Here is a 25,315-nt window from a genome sequence, read left to right on the forward strand (position 1 = left end):
TTTGATGTACAGCACCTGAATGCACCGCTGAATAAACAATGGCTTGTTATCGTGGTTATAGTGAAAGTACTAACACATAGCAAATGATGAATTCTTGATGTGACTCTGACTCATGGGTCAAGGGTGAATGGAAACTGTGAAAGCATTCAAGACATTTTCCATGTGCAACATGTATACAGCAACATATCCTGTTTGTTTCATTATTACCTGAAGTTTATCTTTCTAAAAACAGTCTTCAAGTGGCCGACCAAGTACCTAATTTGCCAGACGCACTAACATCAAATTCATGAGAAAAGCAGTCTGAATTCCCAGCTGTTACTTTGAACTGAATCCTTTCACTTTTAAAACAGAAGTTTGAAAATTTGAGCAATATTACAGAACATGCTTATCAATTCCATGCAAAATAAAGTCTTTAGCTGACCATGCAGGTACTCTAAACGGAGATAACTGTTAATGAAGACAAATTAAGGGTCATAATTCCTCAACCTGATTATTTCTGGCTTGGTTATGTAACTGTTAGTAGCGTCAGCCCTTTACATAGCTCCCTCAGTCTCTGCAGATAAGCCTCTGCAGCGATAACGCAGCACCACTCAGGTCCATGAACATAGTCCGAAAGAGGAGAAAAGAGAGTTTACTTGACTAAGTAGACTGATCGTGCCCTGCAAGTAACTTGAATCAATCCATTTCAGAATAAAATCTAAATGAGGCTGTGAACGCTGCCTGCAAGCTCAGGCACAGGTAGTGGTAATTGTCTTTACATTAGATATAGGGTCATCCACGATGAAGACCCTACGTATATCTGAAAGAGAACCAGGACCTTCATTTGTCTTCACGGCTATTGTTTCTCACAGTTTCTCACAGAGAGTAAGCAATCTTCTGGTTGCCACTGATTGGTGCTGCAGACTGAAGGAGTCTGGCTGCACGTATTGACTGTAAGTATTACTAATTAAGGGGGCGTTAGAGGGTGGGCAGGATGACTAACTGAGACTCCTCGGTAAGATGTGAACAAAAAGAAAAGGCTTTTTTAACTAATCTATCTATCTATCTATCTATCTATCTATCTATCTATCTATCGATCTATCTGGCCCCATCCTAATGGTCTCAAGATAAATCTGATGGGTAGAGATAAGATGAGTAATGGGATAGGGAAGAAGAAAAAACAGTTCTGCTACACAAATTTGTATTTTTAATTTTTTTTTTTTTTACATTCCTCTTATCTTTGTTTTTTTGTGAAATAATGGATAATTTAACCTGTTTCGGCTTTAAACACAGTCTAAATAAAAGCATGTGAGAAGTTAAGAGGGGAAATGTCTGTTTGGTGGAACTGCTTACAACTCAGAGACAGCCTATAAACAGCTTTTTTGTAAGTGGTCATAAACCAAAAAGGTTGGGAACCACTGGTTTAATCTTTAACTGTGTGTTGTATTTCATGAGTTTATATGTTTTCAAATGTAAAATCTTTAATCTGAAAAGTGTTTGCTGCCAAATAAAATTTGTGGAATGAAAAGTAAATCTATCTATGCTCTATTCTAGTCTAATACTGTATATTACTACACTACATACTGTGGGATATATGTCATTTATAGTTGTACTATGCTTTTGTTATTTTATTATGCAATATGGAAAAAATGACCGGCAAGTTCCAGTATGCACAAATAATATTTCCCGCCAGTCTTATACATTTTTATTTCTGTGCTCCCTTGAAACATTCTGCATGTCTAACCAGGTTTTTTTCATACTTTTTTCAGCCAGTCTGGGAAAATAAGACGAAGCAGGGTAAAGTTCCAGTATGTCATCGCGTCTGTTATTTCTGATGGCATCACCGGCCGCTGATTGGCCGCCCCGCCTGCGACTTGCAGAGGTGGAGAGGGGCGTGAACGTGTGTCCGGGCGCGCTATATGTACGGCTGTGCGGCTCTCCGGGATCAGGGAGAAGCGCTCAAGCGAGGCGAGAAGCAACTTCGACAACAACCAGCCAGAGCCTTGGACATTATATACACAGCCTACTACCGCAGCAGAGAACAGGAGCGGACCCAGGCGGACTCCATACAGTTTATTACAGTAGCAGCAGACAGCACTTGGAAAGTTTGGAAAAATGCAGTCAGTGTACCAGCACCTGATCAGCCTGCTGTTTGTCTTCAGCAGCCTGCAGGTTAACCAGCTGACGGAGGGCTGCTCGTGCGCTCTGACGCACCCGCAAGACGCCTTCTGCAACTCCGACATCGGTGAGAAACAGATTAATGTCGACCTTTTTATTGCTGTAACTCAGTGCATTTGAATTTTAACCCCGGTACAGAGAGCAGATGTTGAGATATAAGTGCTGCCTGTCAGTCAGTAGAGGACAGAAGACTGTATGCACGTCGTTGAAGTTTCAGGTTGTCAGTTAAATCTGTCTTGGCGCTGCGCAGAAAACATAATATGTTGCAATGAGGTTCTGTGGGGACACTACTGCGTACTTTCACTCACTGTTTACACCAGAACTTTAACTTCTGCTTGTTTCATTTTCAGAATAGTGTGTGTGAATAGTGTCGCATAATATACTGTGGCACATTAGAGTCAAGTGCTTTTTCATTATTTAATGGAACTATCTTAAAATATAACACACATTTAGGGCTGGGTGATATGGACAAAATTCAAATCACGATTTTTTTTTTAACCAAAGACCAAATATTGCAGGGATGACTATTGGTGCTTTCACAAAATATTTACACAATGAGATTTTTGATAAATAATCATCAGTTATGTGGGTAAAGTCAAGTAATTGAACTGCTGGTTAGTAAAGCCTTTAAAATCAGGAGAAGACAACACTTATGCCACATCACGATATTGTGATATCCAAAATCTAAGATATCTAGTCTCATATCACGGTATTGATATAATATCGATATATTTCCCAGCCCTACGCACATTATATATTTTTAGTCAGTAACACCAGTGATGCTGAGGCAAACCTTTTCAAGCCAGATCCCTAAAATGACCCAAACTGATCACGTTTTGATTTTATTTAAGACATCAGGACATTCCTGATGGATCCTGGAGACAGTTCAGGGACCAGTTGTTTATACTTTTCACCAACCTGATTTAGTTCACAGGCTTTCAGGACTTGCACATTAGCAGAGCATGTCACTTCTCTTCACTTCCACTGCCACTCAGCACTCTGATCATGTTTTTTTTCCCCACCCTTTCTGGCTTAATGACCGTAACTCAACATTCCTGAGAATCTCTTACACTGATGCCTAAAAATTGTTACTGCGTTTGGAGGTAGCAGCACATTAGGTTTGGTTTTCATTCTCATCAAAGGTTTTTGCTTTTGGCTTGGCAGAACATTTACATCTAACTAAAACTGAATCTTTTCATGCTACTGGATTGTTCTCTGTGGTAGCATCAGCACATGGTGTGAATTGACACAGTAAGCTTAGATGTTTTAAATCCTGGTTATTTATCTGCACATTCTGGTATTTCTCTGCCAGACAGCCACCTGGTTGTAACTCAGATATTCCCATCCTCTGGTTCATAAACAACGAGTGAAGGGGGTTAAGATGGCTTGTTTTACTGCCTGCTTATGCTTTCACTGACTCCCCACAATAATATGAATTAAGGATTCGGCTTAGCCTGGAACGCCAGTCCAACCTGGCCTCTGTTTTTAGAAAACACTGGTAAAGACCTGGGGATTATCTGATCTGCCCTGTTGGGAGAGATGGTGTTTTGGGTCATCTTGGGGGCACGTAGATCTTTCAGATGGGACAGAAGGGCTTTTGATTTCTTGTGTAGTAGCATGAGCTTCCCTGATTAATCACCTGCCAGTTAAAGCCACACACAGGACAGGAACACACACACATTGGCAAAGGCAGAAGCTTTTTTTTTTTTTTTTTTTGATATTTTACTTATAATATAATTTGACCCCAAAACGTGAAACCATCATGAGGCACTTTAAAACCCTAACCCACAATCAAACAATAACCTCTCAGTCTAAGCCGAGCACACACACACACTGCAGCCATGTGTGTAGCCCATGTGTTCGCCCTATCGCCTAGTGTCGACTCACAAGGGAAGTGCTACTTTCTGCAGCAACTCCCCCTTATACACACAGACACAGACACACACAGACATAACTCATGTCACTTCTAATGATGTTGCACTTACTACTGATCACCACTAGAGGCTGATAATGGTGATAGATTACAAATGCTTTAAAATGATGAAATGAAAGACTTTTTCATGTTTAGATGCCTACAGAATAAGAATTTTTTTTTTTTGTAATTCTATGTGCAAATTTAATTTCTTATTCTTACAGGTACCATTGTATCCTTAAAGGAATAGTTTGACATTTTGGGAAATATGCTTATTCACTTTTTTGCAAAAGTTAGATGAGAAGATTGATACCATTCGCTACGCTAGGATAAGCTAGCTTTTACACTTTGATTTTTATATGAATTAAAAAAACAAGATATAACTTGTTAATTGGTGAACTTAAAAGATGCTGGTGGGCGAATTTTGTTGCCTTTGGCTAGCCAGGCTAGCTGTTTACCCCTGATTACAGTCTTTATGCTAAGCTAAGCTAACTAGCTGCAGGTTATTTTTAACGTACATACATGACAGTGGTATTGATCTTCTCATCTAACTTTTGCCAACAAAGAGAATAAATATATTTTCTAAAATGTTTAAGTATTGTTTCAATTATGACCTCACACCATAGGAATAGGTGAAAATTTAAACCCTTGATAACTAACGATATAACATATGTCTGAACAATCTTGCCTTTATTACCCTTCCTGTGAGATAAAACTGCTTTTCCCTTCCTAACTGATCCTCTGTTGAATAACACTTTTGAATTATCGCTCCGCACCAAGACAAAATACTTGACATTAAAGTCACAACATGCCTTCAAAATACCATTTCATTAGCAGTGGCCTATTTCAAGACTCAATACATCATAGTCGCTCTAAAAGGCTTTCCTTTTCCAAAGGCTCCTCCAAATGCTGCTGTGAAAGGCTTCTTTTGCCCAAATTTGGAGGACACAATCAGTGTATCTTTTGTTGGTGTTCAGTCACTTCTTTCAGTTCTGGCATTGGTGGGAACTTATGATGATGCTTTGGTGAATCTTTTGGTCAATCGCAGAGGGGAGGAGATGCAGGTTCAGCTTGCCAGCCTTCAGTCACACCTTTTTATAAAAGGAATCCCCTCAAATAGTACACAGATATTGTGACTTTAAGGATCCAAAACGGCCACTCTGTGTCTCTTGCTCTTTGGTAACCCTCAAGCCTGCGTCTTCAGCCAAGTGACCTGTTTGGAGTGAGTGAAAATGCAGCTTCCACAAAGACTCATGCAATGCCTTTCAAGGTCTTTCAGATCTTCAGATAGCTCATGGTGTTGGCACCAGCTGAAACTTGCCAGTGTAGAATCTAGGACTGACTTCAATGGGGGCAGTGATCAGTTAGGAGCCCCACAAATCCCATTTCCAAGGTCCCGGCTTAGCTCAAGGTGTGCTTTGAATGCTTGCGGTTCCCTCTTATACATCTGAGGGAAACACTTCTGAAACAGTAGTGGGACGCAGAGCAAAAAAAGGTCACACAGATAGTAACATTCATTAATCTGGGTCAAGAAATCCTTTTTCCTGGACTTCCTTAACTGAAGTAAACAAAGGTCCAGATTGTCATGATCTGTGCTGGAAGCCTGAATGGTTTGATCTAGCCTTTGATGATGTTGTAATTTCATCATGTTTGGCTGAAAATACTTGTTACATCCCCGGGCTAATGATTTGATTTGCATATCCTTGACATATTAAACTTCAGGTGTCGCAACTAAAACTTGCAGTTCTGTTTGCATCACTAAACTTGGTTAAAACATGAAGAGGTGGAAAACAAAAAAGTATGGGGTTGAAATGCTAACGCAGCACGGGAGAAACCCTGTAATTCTCACTGTCGACATCAAAGGTGACAGGCCTGAATCTTCCCAATTTAAAAGCCGTTGTTCAGTTCAAAGCGTTTTGCTCTTGTTTTCTTGGCCCTGACCCATAATCATCTGCAGGCACTTCAATGGATGAATCACAATTAGGTTAAAGTGTTGGAAATTTGGTTATTGGAGTTTGTCTCTCTTTATTTGAAAATTTTAAATAAAAAATATTTAACAGTTTTTTTTGTCTCTGAGCTCTAATAACAGACTGCTGTAGTGTCTGCTCTCCCCTTGGTTTGCTGGCCTGGAATACATTTGAGTAGATTTGTTTGAGTTGACATTTAAGTATTCACTCGTAAGATGTAATTTTTGTGATTTTTAAAAATTTTATTTAGAGAAATATTAGAGGGAAAGGTTCTACGGTGCATTTGATTGGCTAAGCTCTGTCCTGAACAGGGTCAACACATCCAGTCTGTTTCCCTGCTACATACCTGAACACCAGGCAGTGACCTGACTGCTTTCTTGTGCAGAGACCTAGTTGGCTGCTATTAAGCAGCTGAGTTAAAGCGGCCCATTCACAAGTGGAAATGAACAGGGCTTGTTTTTCCATAGCTCACCGAAAGCAAGATTAGAGGCCTGGCAGTAAACTTTGACCCTGAGATTTAATATCACTCCATAACGACGCTCGTTCCCAAGCGCTCGGGGTGACAGGAGCAAACCTTTACATGCTTGCACCGTGAACCAGGTCAGTTGCTGAGGATTAGCATGATATGTGGTTATGCTCGGTTTAGGATTGAGGATCACGCATTGAGAGAAACAGATCCTGCCCTGCTGCTGGTATTTTGCTCTGTATAGAAGAGCTTTGTCAAACAAGTACAGCATAGTGGGTTTAGAGTGTTGCGTGGCGTAGGGCTTTGTGACGGCACTCGCCTGGTACCAATACATCCTCCTCCTCCTGCTGTTAATGAGTTATGTACTGTAGCGTTTACTTAAATCACTACTCCCTCTGGCAGGCGATCTCCGCTTCATCATCTGCAGGTCAACAGGTGGCAGGTGATAACCTGAGCGAAGCCAGGACTCCTATGTTATGAGATGCATTATGTAAGCTTGGATCAGATATCCACGGTTTTCCCAAAAGTGTGTTAAAATACGTTGAGATGTGAAAGGTTCTGGATTCCATACAAGCCTGAGATGTTTGTCCCCTGAGCCAGGCGTATTAAATCTCCAGCCCAGCCCTCCCTTCTCTGATGACCACACAGCCGCTCAGGGTTTCACTGTTTCAAGCAGGAGGCCAGCAAAGGGGAGATGGACATCAGCCTAACACATACTCATGAAAATACAAGCACTAACCCTAAACAGGGGATTTTAACTGCATTTAGTTGTATTTTTAAAGGTGCCATTAAGTAATTAGTGACCTATATCAACCATCACTTATATCTATGGTGGCCTATAAACTGTAAAGTCAGATTTTTACAAAAGACAGCAGTATGCTAGATAATCCAAGCAAGACTAAAGATTGCAATTAATTTAATATAACTGACACTGAAAAGGTTATGTAATCATGTGACCAATTGGTCTAAAAAGAAAAGGAGACAGGCAGCCAACGAGCAAGAGATGCAGCAAGTCAGTGAAAGAGATAAAAAGAGAAGGCAAGATAATAAAAGAAATGCAAAGCAGAGGTAGCAGGGATGCAAAGATGGGGCTGGGCCAACTGACAGAGCTTGAGGTGTTGGTTATGACTCTTTTTCAGTGCACTCATGGATACTCTCTAATTTGGAGACAGGCCTTTGTTGTGAAGCAATTCATTTAAATTACTTTGGCCAAAGCCTACTAAAGGCACCAATTTTAGCATCCACAACTAGCATTTTGCAGGTCAGCTAGCATGACATTTGCATTTAAATGACTAGTTGGTTAAAAATTCCCACGCTTTGATACAACAGAAACATGAAGTGAAGAAGAAACATATAACCTCACCAAAGAAGATAAAAGTAAATATTTTATCTTTTGTCACACAAGACTTTTGTCACATTGTAGCTAAAATGTGTAGCTGTTTTTTTTTACCCTTTTCTGGGTGTAGATTTGATTTATTACAGAAGTTGATTTGATGAACAAAATGTCCTCTTGCTCAGTTCAATACACTGGTATTACTTGGTTCTGGTACTACGTGTTCCGGTACGACCAAGTTAACGTTAGCTAAGGTAACACAAACTTTAGCTAACTTAAATTATTTGTGTAACTGAATTACTCAGCTGGCTTTGACTCTTTTCTACTTGTTGCACTGTTACACTGCAATATGTTCATCAAAAGTCACAGTATAGTCTTACTTTAAATTGTCTCTAGTGTGGCAGACACAAGCTTCTGTGGTATCAGAGGTAGTGATGAGAACTGTTTGCTTCAGACGCTACCTTTGCATTTCACCGACCAGTAAGTGTACGTAACAGTCTTTCCACTCCAGCATTTTCCATCTGCTACAAACCTCTACAGCAGGGATTCAGTTTCAGTGTTTATTTTTGAGCGTGGTAGTGTGTCGTCCTGAGAATTCCTCTTCCTCCCACTCACCTCCTCAAACTTGGACCACTTTCTGCATACTAAAATCACCGTCACCCGCCCTGTGCCTCGCTTTCTTCCTCACTCTCTCACACACATAGACACACACACAAATGAGAAACCTTATTCTTGTCATGCCTACAGTTTGCAACATTGTACGTAGGCTGAAATGAATGTTTAACTAAATTACATGCTCAATTTAAGATTAAGCGTTTGCATTCACGCTTGTGTAATCCCTTGCTTTAGGCAAGAGATACTGAGTGAAATGAATTCACTTCCTTTTTTTGTCAGACCCTGGTTACCTCTCTTATCACGAAAAAGCCTCCCACTCTTGAAAATGTGTCAGGTCCTCTGCAGAAGAAGAATCCTTGTGCGTCACACCACTAGCCTGTAATTCCTTGTGTTAAACAAAGTAAGAGGGAGAAAGACATTACAGTGTGGAGTAGCTGATAGATATTTCAACTCAACTATACTATTAATTAGGTCATTTGACCCCAGTGGTACCCTTAACCTTAACATTAACTGCATAATTTAAAGTTGAAAGACAAACTGAAGTGAAAACAAATTTTTCGCATAACTTTGGCAAGGTGGTAATTAATCAAAATGACTCAGCAGGTGTTGAAATAACATGAAACAAAGATCTAGTGTTTGTGTTCTAGCAATGTTAGCGCTCAGATTTCAGTCAACCGCTGCCAAGGGAAATGCCTACCTAGAGGCTTGAAGCTTAAGGACACTAAAAAAACAAAAATCTGATCAGATTATCGTCTCTATGGGGGAACAGTGATGTCAATAGGAGTTCAATAAAATACGAAAGTAGGAATTGGTGAATATAAATCATTTATGAGGTAGTATATAAAGAAATGTGTACATGTATAGGTAGTTTAAGTACAAGGGGTATGTAAAAAGAGGTAGAACAGACTGAAGAAATAAGACTTATCTACACTAGTGTTGTCATGATATCAAAATTACGACTTCAATATGATACCTGCCTACATATCTCGATATCAATACTGAAATGATGCCACAGCAAAAACCTAAAACATCAAGAAAAGTAATGGAGTAAAATAGAACTTACATTTTTTTAAATGTTTTTTATTATTAATGGGGGGTATTGCGATACCTAGTATCGGTATACTGAGCAACACTGGCCTACACACTATGTCCATAGTATTTAGTTGAATAAGGTGACGTGAAATCACTTTATGAAACTGGGTTAGATAAACACTCGTAATGTAGACTTTTTGACGTGAGCAGGCAGCCCTTAGGTTGTATGTAAATATAACTGCTGAATGGAGAGAAGGCCAAGGGGTCACTCAGGGGGAATGACACAAATCCTCTGTCTCCGGAGCAGCTGAGGCCTTTCACGCATTCCTTTGGGTGATGGCACCATCACTGGCCAATTAGTGGCTGCCGTCCAACAAGAGGGGTCCTATCTGGATGTACTTCAGTTGAATCAGCTGACCTGTAGTCCTTCAAACACTAACATTTGTTTCTCCTGAGGGTGGTTTTGAGGTCAGGGCAGCATAGGAAACTAGACTTTGGGGTGACACTTGAAAATAACGACAGCAGTGTATTTAACGGAGGCAAAAGTATCCTATTATATCCGCACATTCCTCTGTAATTGTGCTCTGGTTCCTCTATAATTGCTCCGCCAAACATCTGTCAGACAGAATTTAGGTAAATTTAGCCAGAGGTCGATCAGGTAATAGCACTCCTGGGTTCATATTAAGAGAGTTGACAGATTAATGGATCAAATGCTCTGCAGCAATTTATTATGACAGTTCAGAAAGCGGAGGGCAGACGGAAGGTCGGTACATTGATACCGACAGATCTGAAATGACCTGAATTTTACTTGGCTGTGTGTGAGTTCTTGTGAAACTGTCAGTAAAGTTTGTGATTGATAATATATTGCTGGCAGGTGGAAAAAAAAAAACACCTCCACTAAAGACTTGGACCGTCACATGCAGTTTGAAAGCTTTTTCCGTTTTGCAGTTCTATAGTGCTGCGTTTTTAATGGATGGTTGAAGCTAGATTTTAGTCTACTTCATGAAAACAAAGAACTATCCCCAGTTTTTTGCTTTTTCATCAACGATCAGAAACATTTCTCTAATATTACCAAATTAGAGAACACTCTGTTAACTGCTGGATGGCTAAATTTCTTTTATTTGTTCATACTGGCTAAAAATAAAGACTTTTGGGGTTATTCAAATAAATTCTTGGTTCAAATCTGGGTCTTCATGTCCAAAACAAATTGTGGTCGCCACTTTTGGGTGGCCATGCTGTAACTGCTTCCTGTTTGAGTCTTATTTTTATGCCCATTTCCATTTGCCTGGAAGTAGGGCAGCTAGACAAATACAGACCAAACAGAAGATGCCACATGCCTCATTTCTTTCTCCAGTCAGAAAGAATGAAAGGCTTCTCACTTTTTTCATTTCTGGGGAATGTGAGCCCCCGAAGAATGTGGGAAGGAAATTCCACTGTGAGGAGATAACAAACATGGCCAGTGTTAGTTGTGTCTGCGGCTTCCTGGCTGTGGGCAGCAGGTGAACTTCACAGAGGACTGATCGCTTATGCAGGACCCGCAGGTCTGCTTAGGCTCTATTCACCGGCTCAAATTATCACTCATTTCTACACTCCCCGCTCCCAGCCTTCCACAATAAGCCCCCTTACTCCAACATGAGGGAAAGCAAACAAATCAAAGTCGCCACTGAGCGTTTCCACCTCGCCAACGTTTACATGAGGGTCCTGCACACAGATAAGATCTTTTTCAAGCCCTGATCCCAGTATAGAAGGCAGTCTGTTTAAACAGAGGAGACACACCATGCAAGTTCTGTTGTTTTTAACCAGCATAAAGCTGATTGGAGTCACGTTTTTCCCAATTTTGATCTGGATAATAAATCTACAAAATCAAAACCAAGGTACAAAAAGTGGATGTGCTGTCTCCTGTACTGTGAGCAACAAATCAGCACAGCATGAATGAAGCCTTGCTTTTATAATACATGGACAGGGCCTCTCCTCTAATTTCAGTATCACACTCAAACATCCCTTTAGAGTTTTTTTCCCCATTTGCCCTCCTTGGCAAACAGCAGTAATGCAGAAAATCGGATAAACGGATTAACTGTGGTGCCAACCTGGTCCTGAAATGGTATTTATTTGGGGGGGGTTTACTAATGCCTCCTACTGGCCAAGGCAGTGTGTTATTTAATGGATTGAGGAAGACAGCTCGAAGTCAAAGGAATGTGACAGTTTGTTCTGATCATCTCAAAGTGGCTGACCAGCCTCTCTCCTCTCTCCACAGTGATCCGTGCTAAAGTGGTGGGCAAGAAGCTCCTGAGAGATGGACCTTTTGGAACGATGCGCTACACAGTCAAGCAAATGAAGGTGAGAGCTTGAATCCTGTGCTGAGGTGCTGCTGAGCAAGACACTGAATCTCTTCCAGCTTTAAAGAATTAGTTTGACATTTTGGTAAATGCACTTAATCATTTTCTTGCCAAGAGTGAGATAAAAGATTGATACCACTCTCATGTTTGTGCAGGAAGTATGGACTGCCAGAAGGTGATTAGCTTAACATAAAGACAGGTAGCAGGGGGAAACAGTTAGCCTAATCAACACCTATAAAGCTTGGTAATTAACATGTTGTATCCCATAAAACCACAACTTTTTACAGTTATGTTTATTACATTATGATACAGTGTTTGAATTAGTGAGCTTTAGAGATGCAGGTAGGTGTATTTTTTGAACTTTGGACAGAACCAGCTAGCTGTTTTCACCCTGCTTCCAGTATTGCAGTCTATGCTAAGTTAAGCAAACTGCCTTTTGGCTTTAGCTATATACTTGGTGCCCAGACATGAGAGTGGTATCGATCCTTTCTAACACTCAGCAAGAAAGCGAATGAATGTAGTTCCCAAAATGTCAACTATTGCTTTTAGAAAAGCTGTTCTATAGCAGACCTCCCGACAGATCACATTGTTCACATTTACAACCAAGCCTTGGTTGCATTGTTGTGGACATGTGTTTGAATATTTAATTGGTCTGCAAACTTAAAAAAAAATGTAAAATCTTCTTGAATAAGAAGTTAAACTTCAATTGTTCAATGAGAGTTGACTACAGGACAAATACCCTGCTGAGTGAATATTATATGTGTGATTGTAACCACAAGGTCATTGCATAGGAAGAGTTGATTAACATGAACCTTATTTTCCTTCTGTCAAATCCCAGTTTTTGGTCTCCTGTTTAACCGCACAGGCAGATATAACCGGTCATACACTGGATGTTGCAGGAACTCTTTAGTTACAAGACTGTCTCTCCGCCCCCTCAGCCTCTGTGTGATAGCTGAAAAGCAGTTTGTGGTACTTAGCCTGAAAGCCTGTTCTTCACTTCCTCTATATTCTTACATAACGCTGCATATTTCTGACAGATGCTGACATGGGCTTGCTGCTCAGACAGGAGCCAGGCCGAAGGATTAGTGGGCTTACAGGCATTACAGCTCAACCAAACTCCTCACTCCGAGTATAAACATTTCAACAGAGTCATGCACTGCATCACTACAATCCCAGTTAGTAACAAAAGTATTAAGTGGCCTATTGTTAGTAAAGCACACCAATCATCACTGTAAGGATTATCCTCAGGAATCAGATGTGACCTTTGCACCTCTTGGGTTATTTGTTTGTATTACAGTCTGCTGTTTTATAAAGCAAACAGTGGTTTTACTTGTGGGCTAATAAAGAATGCAATTCCCTCCAAATTTCAACAAATCCTATGAGACAAACGCCTTTGGCTTTCCCCAACCTCCGCAGTTCTGGGCTTAAGTAACAGTTTGTTCTGCTTTTCTGGGAGCGACACGTCTAAACAGGGATTTCCTGTTGTTCCTAGACAAATAAATTACACTGAAGAAAACACAACAGTTCTCAGGGCAAACCCTGGCTTCTGGCTCTGCATACCTGAGCTGAATAGAGGGGGATGTGGTCCATGGTTTAGCAATGACCTTGCCAAAACAGCATCAAAGTCAAAGCACATTACACAACGTAATCATGTTATCTATGATTTAGTTAAGGGCAGAGCCTAATACTCTTTCTCCCGCGAGGCATTCCTTGAGGAATGTCATCTGATGAAGCCAGCATGCCATTTTCATTCCTGATTATTTATGTGTAGAGGTTGAGTAAGGGGTGCAGTGCCAGGGTGAGGATACAACATGGCACTTTTTTCAGGTTTTTAACTTCAGACATCGTTCTCATGTCTTGCAGATGTACAAAGGATTTGAGAAAGTCCAGCATGTGCAGCACATTTACACAGACGCCTCTGAGAGTTTGTGCGGCGTCAAGTTTGACATCAACAAGTACCAGTACCTGATCACAGGTAAGCTATCTGTCACATATCCTTGAGTGTTACTTTATGCTTGTATGTGGATGATTGAATCTTTATTAAAAGGGGCACTCAACTGACTTTTTTACACACCAAGTCAATTCACTAGTCACTGTAAATATTACTCAGCCCATGGAGACAGTTGTACACCACTGTCAAGTATGAGAAATGTAAAGCCAGTGTGTAATGTCTGCTGAACTCTGGCCACTGTGGCCACAAGAGACAATTACAGGATAGCGGTAAATGCTAAAACAGTGTAGCAGTAGCACAAGTAGAGTCATTAAGTCAGTGAGGTGACTCACTAATGTCCCTTACACAGCAATATTCATCTTAAGTTTGCTAACATTAGCCACCATAAGCTACTGGTCATACCACATCCAGTAAGGCTGTAGCAGCAAGAAGTATACTGAATTGAAGAAGGCTGTACTGAAGTGCAGTACTAAACCATTTGAGTTCCCCTTTAATTATGGAAATGATGTGTCTATCACAGCTTATTTTCAAAAGTCAAACTAATATACTTTTTCAGATACTAACCTATCTGTGGGAAAATATTCTTAAATCAAGGTTCAGTTACATTTGACCACATCCCACAGACTTCCTCAGTTAATGGAACTGTCTCAGGTGTCATCATGTGACTGACCTAAACACAGATCTTCGGTCACATGAACAGAATGTTTCATTCACTGATGCAGACTGTGGGCCTATAAAACAACCTGTTTTTCTTGTATTGTTAAACACATATATTTAGGAAACTCACCTGCTCCTGTATACAATAAAGAAACATGAGGGCACATATTTTCTGTTCCCTGTTCCTGACTGCTTCTGTAGCAGTCTTGAAAGTTGACACGGATACTGTGGACAAGGTGTTTTGGGGGTTAAATATTTTAAAACTAACTTTTTAGAACTTATAAGTATATGATATGACACAACTCTCAAATCGAAATCCATTTCCACCCATTTCCCTTAGCTTCTCAGGCCAAAAAAAGCAGAAAGCTGTTTTTTGTTCTCACACAACTTGTAATTAACAGCCATAAGGAAGTGGCTGGCATTTTCCTGCAAAAGCACTTTATGAGTTGCTATTTCCAAGAGAGGTGCAGTTTACTTTGGACCCTGCGGTGCTTGGTGTATATAACTGTCGCTAAGTCCCGACCTGTAAATACTGTAACTACACCCCACAGTGCAAGTGAACAAGCTGGCGTTGCCAGGCAACAATGGCTATGTTTACCCAGTCCGGGTGCGAGTGACATCACCGTCGTCTTTCGCTGCTCTTAGGGCATCTATAATAAGTCCTGCATATGATCAGGAGTGCATTACGAGCAATTTAAACTCACCAGGGCCTGTGAAACGAGCTGCTGGAGTCTCTTTTGATCAAGCCTTGAGTGCTCCGGCCCTGATTAGTATTTTAGGAGCATGTCACACACTCAACACCATATAATAAGCCTGCAAGTGACTCCAGTAATCCCAGTGCGGGGATGTGGGTCGAGCAGGAGGTTCTAGCAGGTCGAAGAAGCACATATTTGTGAGCTGCCAAATTCCCACGTGGTGACAACACGGTGAAGTAGACGTATGGTGACAAATCATGATGTTCCTGAGTGCTTGCGGGCCGCCGCAGTGCACCTGTCTCAGGAGTCGGTAAGCCGCAAACGGTCCGGCACTAAAAATAGACGTCTGCTGACATTTGGATATTCAGAAATAGGGGTGTTGGTTTAATATGGGCTTACTGTTTAAGATTGTCTTACCATACATAAACAACTTGGATAGCTGGAGTGGTGTGTTTACAGTATCCAGTGTTACATGTGGAGGATTATGAAATTAGACGAATAATGAAATAGCACAAGTGCATTCGTAGCTACAACGTCTGCTCTGGTTCCTTGTGGCTCAAGTAAAAGAAATGATTTTTTTTCCCAAAATGAGACAATGTGATGTCAGCTTTGTTTAAGTGAATGTCAATGACATTAAGATTACTAAAGTTATCGGCTTCTTTGAGGCCTTGGAAAACACTATAATTCTGGTGGATGTCTCAACAGCTATTGGATGGATGGGTGAATACAATCATAGTTTTTTTTTCCAATAGTTTGGTTTAAACCTGCAGAACTGTGGTTAGTGGTTAGTGCTAATTAGCATATCTAACATGCTAAACTAAGATGGTGAACATAGTATTATACCTGCTAAACATGAGCATGTTAGCATGCCATCCTTAGCATGTCGCTCTAAGCATCACCATGCCTAAGTACAACCCTCACAGCGCCACTAGCATGGCCGTAGACTCTTATACTGAGCAGCAAACAGCAGGTCATCAAATGTGTTTACTTTCAAGTTGCATTTTTATAAACCAGGAATGTGAGTTTAGTCAGCACCTGTCTACTGTTGTGTTTACAAAAGGGTCCTCAATAAACTAGAATCAGGTGTTAACCCTTAAATCAAAATTTAAGAATGAAACTCCCAGAATCACAATTCATGAATGAAATGCCAGGAGTCTCTGAAACAGCACCAAGCTGCCAAGTTTTCAAGTGGCTCTTTAAAAATGCCCTTTTTCAAAACTAAATATAGTTTATGGATTTAACTTGTGACTCAACATGTTAACCAATTCCCTTGATTCTTTTCCCTCAGGGCGAGTGTACGATGACAAGGTCTACACAGGGCTGTGCAACTTCAACGAGCGGTGGGAGCGCCTTTCATTGGCCCAGAAGAAAGGCATCAACCACCGCTACCAGCTGGGCTGCAACTGCAGGGTGAGTGGAAACCAGCAGCCGCCTGGCAAGGACAAGGAGGCCAAACGGCCGCACAGAGATGAGGGAAGAGGAGGCAAGAGGAGGATCAAGAGGAGGAGTTAGAGCTAACATGAAACCGCTGCAATGGGTTGACTGCTTATTTAAAATCCACTAGAGAGCTTATTAATGATTACAAGAGGAAGGAAATACTTTAAATATTCTTAGTACCTCTGTAGGTCAAGAGTCAAACCAATTCAGACTCTGTAATGCTACTGTTTAACTTCGATTGAAAATATGACTAGCCAAAAAAATAGATACTGAAGAATCATTTACTTATACTTAAAACAACCTTCATGGTTACATGGCTGTAGTGGTAGCTGAACTCAAGAGTATTAAAGTTACAGAGAATGAATTATGAGGTCATTTCAGAGCATAATTTCCAGTATTAGACTTCTTGGATGTACAGCAGAGAGAAAACAAGTTTTATTACTATCATTGGGAGTTATTAAATATCAGCACTGGAGTCAACCCAAGTCCTCAATCCCAGTTTTATGTGACTGAAACATGTAGCCTGCCGCTGTGCAGCTGCTGGCTCGCCTTGTAAACGTCCTACTGTACAGCCGTATCCTGGACATCTGCTAACACCATTGGCCCCTATCAATTTAAGTGGATTAGCAGAGAGACCTATTTGTTCCCAGTGCGGGCCAGCGCCTGTAAACCGTGTTCGGTGTATACATGGCAGTACATGGCAGCAGCCCAGAGGCATCCAGAGAAGGCCATCGATCAAGCGAGGCTTCAGTGTGAGAGTCAGTAAGCACAGGCGGGCATAAACATCATCACACTTATTAAGCGCACTCCCCCGTCCTCCGCATTCCTCAACAAATAATGATGAACGGCGCGGAACGCAGGAAGCGTGTCGTGCCGGTTAGAAAATTGTTCTCCACAAATCATTAAAACCACTAAAACCAGGAAGTTATGTCGAACATCTCTGAACTGTAGAGGACAGACTCTCTATCCAACCTTGAATAACAAAAACACCCAAAATGGGAAGTGTACGTTTAACTTGCTAATTGAATTTGCAGGCTCATTCACATCCAGATAAGTGCAGCTCTTGGCAGCTGATGACTTCGTGTTGCTTTCACTAAACACAGCGCTTCCGTTCATCACCTCTCCGAGCAGTTATGTGAATCTTCCTGTCAGTTCATGCTGTATATTCATTTTTGTGAGCTTTTTGTGTGAGCACCTGGAGGTGTGACGCACGAAAGCGTCTGTGTAGAACCTAAACTAATAATTTAGAAACTACAAAAACACCACTGCTTCAGACGGCTTACGTTCATTTTACTTTCCACAGCGCAAAGAATCCGAATGCCAGCGTATGCTTACTGGATAGTTTGAAAATGCTGAGCATGTTTTGCACTTAGTTATTTCAAAAGCTGCCCTTTTTTTTTTTTACATCTGATCTGTCAATCTGCTGCAGTAAATGACTGAAAGCAAGAGCTGAAAAAGGAGAAAAGCAAAGATGAGATTTCATGTTTTAGATGTTTCACCAAGTGCATGTTCCCCATTTACTATTTCAACCAAATCATTGACTGTATACTCACTTTCTTTCTAAACTCTTTTGTCTTGTACAATTATGATATTCTTTCATATGATAATGGCTCATTAAGCTAATTCTACTTTGACCTTTGCACAAACTTCTAGACTGTAGACTCACTGTTGTTGAAGGTACATGATAATACTGATCACATTTAGCTTCAGCAAGAAAATAAGCTCAATACGTCCTTCAGCAACATTGAAGGAATGTCTTCTTACCAAGATTTAGACAAGGAAAATGATACCACTCTCAGGTCTGTATGCTAAATGTGAAGCTACAGTCATTACTTAAGTGTAAAGACTGTAAGCAGGGAGAAGCAGCTAGCTTGGCTCTGTGCAAAAAGAGCCAACCACCAGCTCACTTATTAACATGTTAAACAAACAAGGTACAACTTGTTAATTGGTGATAAGGTATGTTGATTTTATAACTTTGAAAAGCACTGGACTAGCTGTACCCATCTTAAGATAAGCGAAGCTAACTTGCGTGCTGATTCTACCTTCATATTCACCGCGCAGACATGAGAGTGGTATCGATCTTCTTATCTAACTATCGCCAAGACAACCTATTTCACAAAAATTGTAATTATTACTTTAAAGTCAACTTGATTTTAAAGTGTACTTGAATTAAATTCTTTTAAGTTTGAAGGTACCAAATGATCTTATTAGGGAGACATGCCAAGAAAAGGAAAATTGGGGAAATACACACCATTTAAAAAAAACACATACTGTTTATAAAAACACAGTGAGTCTTCACTAGTTGTGGCTAGCTTCCAGTTTTATTTCCTGCTTCATGGCTACATCTTTAGTTTCGCCTGTGTCTCTGTAGATTAAGCCCTGCCACTACCTGCCCTGCTTCGTGACCTCAAAGAACGAGTGCCTATGGACGGACATGCTGTCCCACTTCGGCTATCCCGGCTACCAGTCCCGGCACTACGCCTGCATCCAGCAGAAGGAGGGCTACTGCAGCTGGTACCGGGGATTGGCCGCCCGCGACAAAACCACCATCAACGCCACCGACCCCTGAACCCGAACGCACCCTGCCCGAAACCCACTGCCGCCCTTTTGACTCCGTCTCGTCCCTGATCACTTCTAGAGTATTACAGGACTCTTAAAGCTCACTGGCCTGGGTGACTGTCCCTTTTAAAGGAGCAAAAAAAGAGAAAAGAACAAATCCATTACAGTGCCTGTTTCGTAGCACTTCTGATAGAAAACAATACCTTTTTTTTGTTGTACAGATTGCCCAGTTGAAGTCTATGATGTTTTTCCCAAACCATGAATTGCACCGAACTGTCTCTTTAGGGTTCAGTAGTAATGAAAAGGCGACAAAGACAGAGATTTAAAGGGCCAATAAGAACAGTATGACCTTGATCAACATCTATTGATCAATAGAACTAATCTCAGTAGGTATCAAAATTTGTGCAAAATTTTTACTTATTGCCCCTTTGAAAAAGCAAGGATTCTCATAACAAAGTGATGAAGAATCACATGAATTTCAATCTGAAAAAAAGTGCAGTCAACAGTATTCACTATGTAAATTTGAGATCCAAAGTTATAACATTGTTGCTACAGAACTGCACTTGTGAAACATGCGATTCCTGCAGTTCTGCACATCAGCAATGTAGAACAGAGACAAGAATCTTAACGAGAACACAGATCGAGTGCCAATGTGAGGTATGATCTCTAAAAATTATACCTCTTTATTTCGGCTACAAAGCGATTTTGAAAATGGTATTGTTTCACAGTGAAGTATACATCGATTATGTTCACAGTTTTTACTGTAACACGTGTCTTTATGGATGGTAGTATCTCTACTTCCCTGAATGTTTGTAGTTTAACTATTTTTGCAGTTATATCGCAAACAACACCCTTTCTGTTGAGCACTGATGAATATCAGAGAAATGTTAAAAATGTATATTACAGTGCCAACACAGGGAAGAGCTCATGTTTTGCAGAGATGGTGATATTTTATTTTTTGTTGTACATAACATAAGCTACAGAAATGAACTATCAACTCAGCTGAGACCTCTGTCCTATCTTTATTTATCTGTTTATTGGATCAAACAATAGATGTGCAGTATATTTACCCCTCCCCCACCCTCCCCCCCAAAGAAAAAAAATTACAGGCCGCATCCTGTGCAACCGTCCAGAATGAAGAACCAGCAACTGCAAGTTAAATATTATGGTACTTCTTTTTTTTTTTAGCTTGATCATAGTTCAGCTGACTGGTACTCCACCAATCCAATGAAAGTACAATACAAGCAGAGGTTTCAGACAGTGAGATATTTTTTACGTGTATATTCAATTTTTTGTATTTAACTATTTGAAATGGACATATATATATATATATATATATATATATATATATATATATATATATATGGAAGTAACAATATTGTCACTAAATTCATTCTTCCTCACCTGTTTTATTTCTTATTTCTTCCCAGTACAGTATCTTCAGTTCATTCCATTAATAGACACAGATTTGCCTCAAATGGAGTTAACAGGCCTTTTATTACTCACACTAAAAGAATATTACATCGCTAACGCGTACAGCACTGAGGATACAAACTTTAGCTTTCACCAAGCAGGTTTGTGAAGGCCAACAGGTGATAATTATTAGGTCTTATAGAAATAATTTGACATTTTGGGAAATGTACCTATTCCCTTTCTTGCCAAGAGTTAAATTTTTCCATTTCCATTCCAAAATGACAAAAATTCTGTGTTTTCCCTCTGTTTTTGTTTGTAAGAATTCCATTTAGACCCTCATGGGACACTGAAACTCTCACTGTAGTCAGATGAGAGGAGGAAGACAGCAATTGGCTTTTATCTGATACTCAAGAAAATGTCAAAATGCCTGATCATTTCATAGTAATGTAATTTCAGTGACTTTAATCTACCCTATTTAATTAAATGCCAAAGCTGAGAAATTAATAAAAGTATGCAGCTTTCAGCAAAAGATGCCTCAATCCATCTTAGTTTTTAACTCTTTAATGCTCAAATGTTTGGTTTTTTCAAGTTAACTTATTATTTTTTTCTCTCTTCAGTCTGTTGGCCTCTTAATTTTGAATATTGGTTTTGAGATGCAACATACAGAAAGTCATGATGAGGCATCATTATGTTTTAAGAGATCACAGGAAAAGCCAAGACAAAGTTAAAAACTACAAACATTTTTTCTGTTACAAAACATCTGCATTCTCTCTTTGTATGCAGTGACAAGGCTCTTTCTCCAGCTGAGGCATTTCTGTGTCACTATTTCTGTGGTTCATGTTTGTGTAAATATACTGTCTGCTTAACACAGAAATTGTTGGTCAAGTCTGATCCTTAAAAAAAGAAAAAATCCAATCAAGGAAGCTGTGTACAGTCTGTGTGTAAACACTGATTCCTGAAGTGTGGGTGGGGGGTGTTTCCTTGTAGGGGTTATAGAAATGTTTGACTTAATTTCTGTGTTTTATATTTTTATAATAAAGATTTAATGAAAAACGGGCCACAGGATATCTATGGTGATTTGTTTGTGTGTGTGTGTGTGTGTTTGTAAAAAAAAAAAAAAGTAAAAATTAATATCTGCAAGGAACTCACCATCTGTGTGTGGTTGGGATAGAAGGTTTGTTCATTCAGGGGAAATTTCTCAGGACCAAGGGAGTGGTAGAGCTTAATCATCTGAGAAAACTGTAAGCAGACATAAACAAGAAAGTCAGATGTCATTATTTAAGCAGCGAAGGACAGGAGAGGCTAGATAGATGCTTTTGGAAGATACATCTATGTTCACAGCATGACATTCATAATTGGAGGACACACAACGTCATGTATGATGAATGGTCTGGGACTCTAGAGGCCACAAATGTGATGGCATGGGAGAAAATATTTTTCCTTTCCTCACAGATGCTTATGAGATGTGACCCAATGAAGCAGCACAGTTAGACCCAACACCTGTTTTGCCTCACCTTCGTCAAGTTAATAGTTTTGAACTTGTTGCATCCAGCTGTGGGTTAATGTAACAGAAGTAAAAATAGCTTGACATGTAGCTGCATTGTACTCTGAGCTATGATTCTATTCTTCTGCTACACTGGATGTTAAAATGTCTCTGCCTCTCTTAAGATGTATGTTTCCCTCTAAAAGAAGCAGCTCTGAAAAGAAGCCCTTACTCTCTTACTCAATTTATATTGCTGTTACCAAACTAACAACAAAATAGATCTAGAAATGCAAAGTTCAAGTAATTGACCTTCAATTTACAATATTGCCAATAATTTTCCAAACATACCAAAGCTTTTTAGATTGATATCCTGTATTCCAGGCAGCCATTTATTTTTGGTAATATCAATACGCTATGAAAAATTTTAAAAAAGTTGCTGTCAAGAGTGTAGTAATGCAGAGGGGGAAATTGTTCTCAAAGTAAGGGATGCTGAGGTATTGTATGGAGGAGAACATGAGTGACCACTGGTAAAAAGACGTGGAGTGGGACAAAAGAAAAATGAATTTGATACATTTGGGAGCAAAAAAGTACTCTGATGCTGGCAAGGTTATTAAGATCTTTTAAGAGCAAAACAACATGTAGCTTACTGTACAAGATGGACAGACTTTTGAAGAAAAGAAAAACATGTGATTTAGGTGATTAAATATTGATTTTGATGTCGTACCTATCGCAAGCAACATTCAGATTTTTACCATTTGATTTTCACTGACCATCATAATAAATAGAATAGAAACTTGACTATCTAGAAAGCAGGAGAAAACATAGTCATCTGAAAATGTGTGGTAAAATATGGGCTAAATGAGTTAAAACATCCAGTGTTAAGTCCGTTCTTTCACCAAATCATCAAAGCATGTCTGTTTTTGTCTCTTATGGAACATAAAACCTCCTTTAAACGTAAAATTATCATTATGAACCCATGCAGAGCCACATTGACAGCCTTTTCACTGCAGTCCTGTAACTTGTTTTCTCTCGGTACAGAGTGAGTAATAATGTGTGACTGTGGAGGCCGCCTGCTCCGCCAGCTCCAGAGACAGGTGTTACAGCTCCCTTTAATAGCCCAAATAAATCAGTCGAAGGCAGCCGTCGAGGCAGGGACGCACGACACCTTTGTGTGGGTTAAAGTAGAGCAACGAGGGCCATTAAAGATCACTTACCACCCAAGGTTTGCTGCAGAAGTTGTAGATGGAGAAGAGAGAGTTGATGCTGGGGACGCCACCAAAATGCAGGCCAATTACAAGGTTCCTGAAGTCCTCTCCTGGGATCATGCTGTAGGCGTGCTGGCGAATCAGGACAAAGTCGGGCTTGAAGGACCTGCAGCCAGATGGACATGAAAATGAAAACCATCAGTTACTGCATTTTGGCATGATTTAGATCTTGTGTGATGAAGTGAAAGGTAATTTAGAGGTATAATAAAACAGGGCAGAATTCACAAGTACTAGAGTTTAATTTTTAGCCAGGCTAGCAACGTGGCTATCTTAACAGCTATTTGATGGATGGAAATGAAAATTTGTACAGACATTCATGCTCCCAAGAGAATAAATCCTAATGTTTTTGATGATCCCCTGACTTTTCCTGCTGCGCCACCATGAGGTTGACAATTGTATTTTTGAGTGAAATATCTCAACAACTATTGGATGGATTGCCATGAAATTTGGTACACAATATTCTTGTCCCCCTCAGGATGAACTGTACTAATGTACTGTACTGGTGATTCCCTTACCTTTTCCTCTAGCATCATCATATCATCATCATCATCATCATCATCATCATCAGGTCAAAATTTAAATTCTTCTAATGCTTCAGTTTGTGACTGACTGACTTATGACTGAAACTTGCAAAAATGACATTCCCATCAGCTTCCCCAGATAGCAAAACTAATCTGGCCCATACTTGGACCACATGTTTGCGTTCCCTCTGGTCCAGTATACGCCCGGTTCCTCGGCCTGAGCCTGGCCCATATGCAGCATGATTGTCAGATCAAACATAAATGGGCCTGATCTGTCCCAATGTGTTTCACACAATAGTAAAAGACTATGGTCCAGTTCTGATCCACATACTGTAACATTCCATATTTTAATAATTTGGCCCAGCTGTACTTTGTGTTTAGCACCAATTAGTGAGTGTTGGCATGTTAAAACACTAAACTGAGATGGTGTACATGATAAACATTATACCTGCTAAACATCACCATTAGCATTGTGAACATGTTAGCATGCTAGTGTTAGCAATTACTTTAGTACAGCCTCACAGAACTAACTCTGATCTTGTCAAGTAAAAAAAAGAAGAAAAAGTGATGAGCTGTCACCTGTCCAGTGGATAAGGTCTCTAAATCCGCCACAGCCACATGGAGCTTCATGTTTATTTTATTTCTCCTTTTACTTTTGACCACCCATATGACACAAATACAGGAGAAGGTAGTTTACACCACTGAATGTTCTGAACATCATTTTAAAAGCCAATGTCAGGAAGACAGGTGCACTTGGACTCATACACATATAGTGATAAATATACATCATGACTTGTTTTCTGAGACTGACCTCTCTGTTAAACACCTTTAACCTGACCGAGCTTAAGTCAGACGTCTCCACCACGCCGGCTTCTCCCGGGCCGACAGCTCTGTCAGCACATTAACACACTGTATCTGGGCCTTGTGTTTACAGTCAAGGGCTCCATTATTCACTGACTATGTCGGGCTGAAGGGGTGAAGAAATGCTCCTCGAAGCACCTAATCTTTTTGGACCATCTATTCAATTAACACAGGCTAATCCTTCCTTTACAAACTGTTCTGGGAGCAGGGCCAAGTGACCCATCAGGCTCCTGGAGGGCTCCTTTAAACCAGCCCGCATTTTACATTAATGCAGGAAATTCACTTTGACTGCAGTTATTTTTTACCTATTAATGTTTTCATTTTCAATTCAGGTACTGTGCAACTGAGCATGTTTCATATTCCTGTCATTAATTGCACTGTTAACCTGCATTACTTTAGAGTTTTACAATACAATTCTCTTTTCATATCATATATGTGATAGGAAGTAACATTTACAGTACATACTGTTATGGAATTTTCCATCTTTAGGGGTTACAAATTGGATTACATTGGGTCAAGCCTGGGCCTTGAGGTCACACTGTAAAGCTTATGCAGGAAGGAGGCTCCAGAGGTCTGTGATGTTTTGGGGAAAGCAGAAACCTCTCTGATAGAGGGTAAATCAGCAATGCCAGGGTCACCAAGGTCGGAGAGTGCC

General features: G+C 40.2%; 2 protein-coding genes across 9 annotated transcripts in view; one reads left to right on the plus strand and one right to left on the minus strand.

Moving 5' to 3' along the window:
* LOC121890991 (synapsin-3-like) overlaps positions 1-25,315 on the minus strand; it is a 117,492-nt gene that overhangs the window by 44,026 nt on the left and 48,151 nt on the right. For all 8 annotated transcript variants that reach the window (XM_042403681.1, XM_042403685.1, XM_042403686.1 and 5 more), the window contains 2 exons: positions 23,228-23,384; positions 21,680-21,769 (listed from right to left, as the gene is read on the minus strand). In XM_042403681.1, coding sequence (XP_042259615.1) covers positions 21,680-21,769; positions 23,228-23,384 — 247 coding nt within the window. The remainder of the gene's footprint in view (positions 1-21,679; positions 21,770-23,227; positions 23,385-25,315) is intronic.
* Positions 1,172-21,225, plus strand: LOC121890994 (metalloproteinase inhibitor 3). The gene is given in 6 exon segments (XM_042403689.1): positions 1,172-2,081; positions 2,084-2,224; positions 11,737-11,819; positions 13,682-13,793; positions 16,410-16,531; positions 18,930-21,225. Coding segments are annotated over 6 exon segments (948 nt in total). The 5' UTR covers positions 1,172-1,789; the 3' UTR covers positions 19,128-21,225.

This window comes from Thunnus maccoyii, chromosome 23 (genome assembly GCF_910596095.1).
Source record: "Thunnus maccoyii chromosome 23, fThuMac1.1, whole genome shotgun sequence".
NCBI lineage: Eukaryota > Metazoa > Chordata > Actinopteri > Scombriformes > Scombridae > Thunnus > Thunnus maccoyii.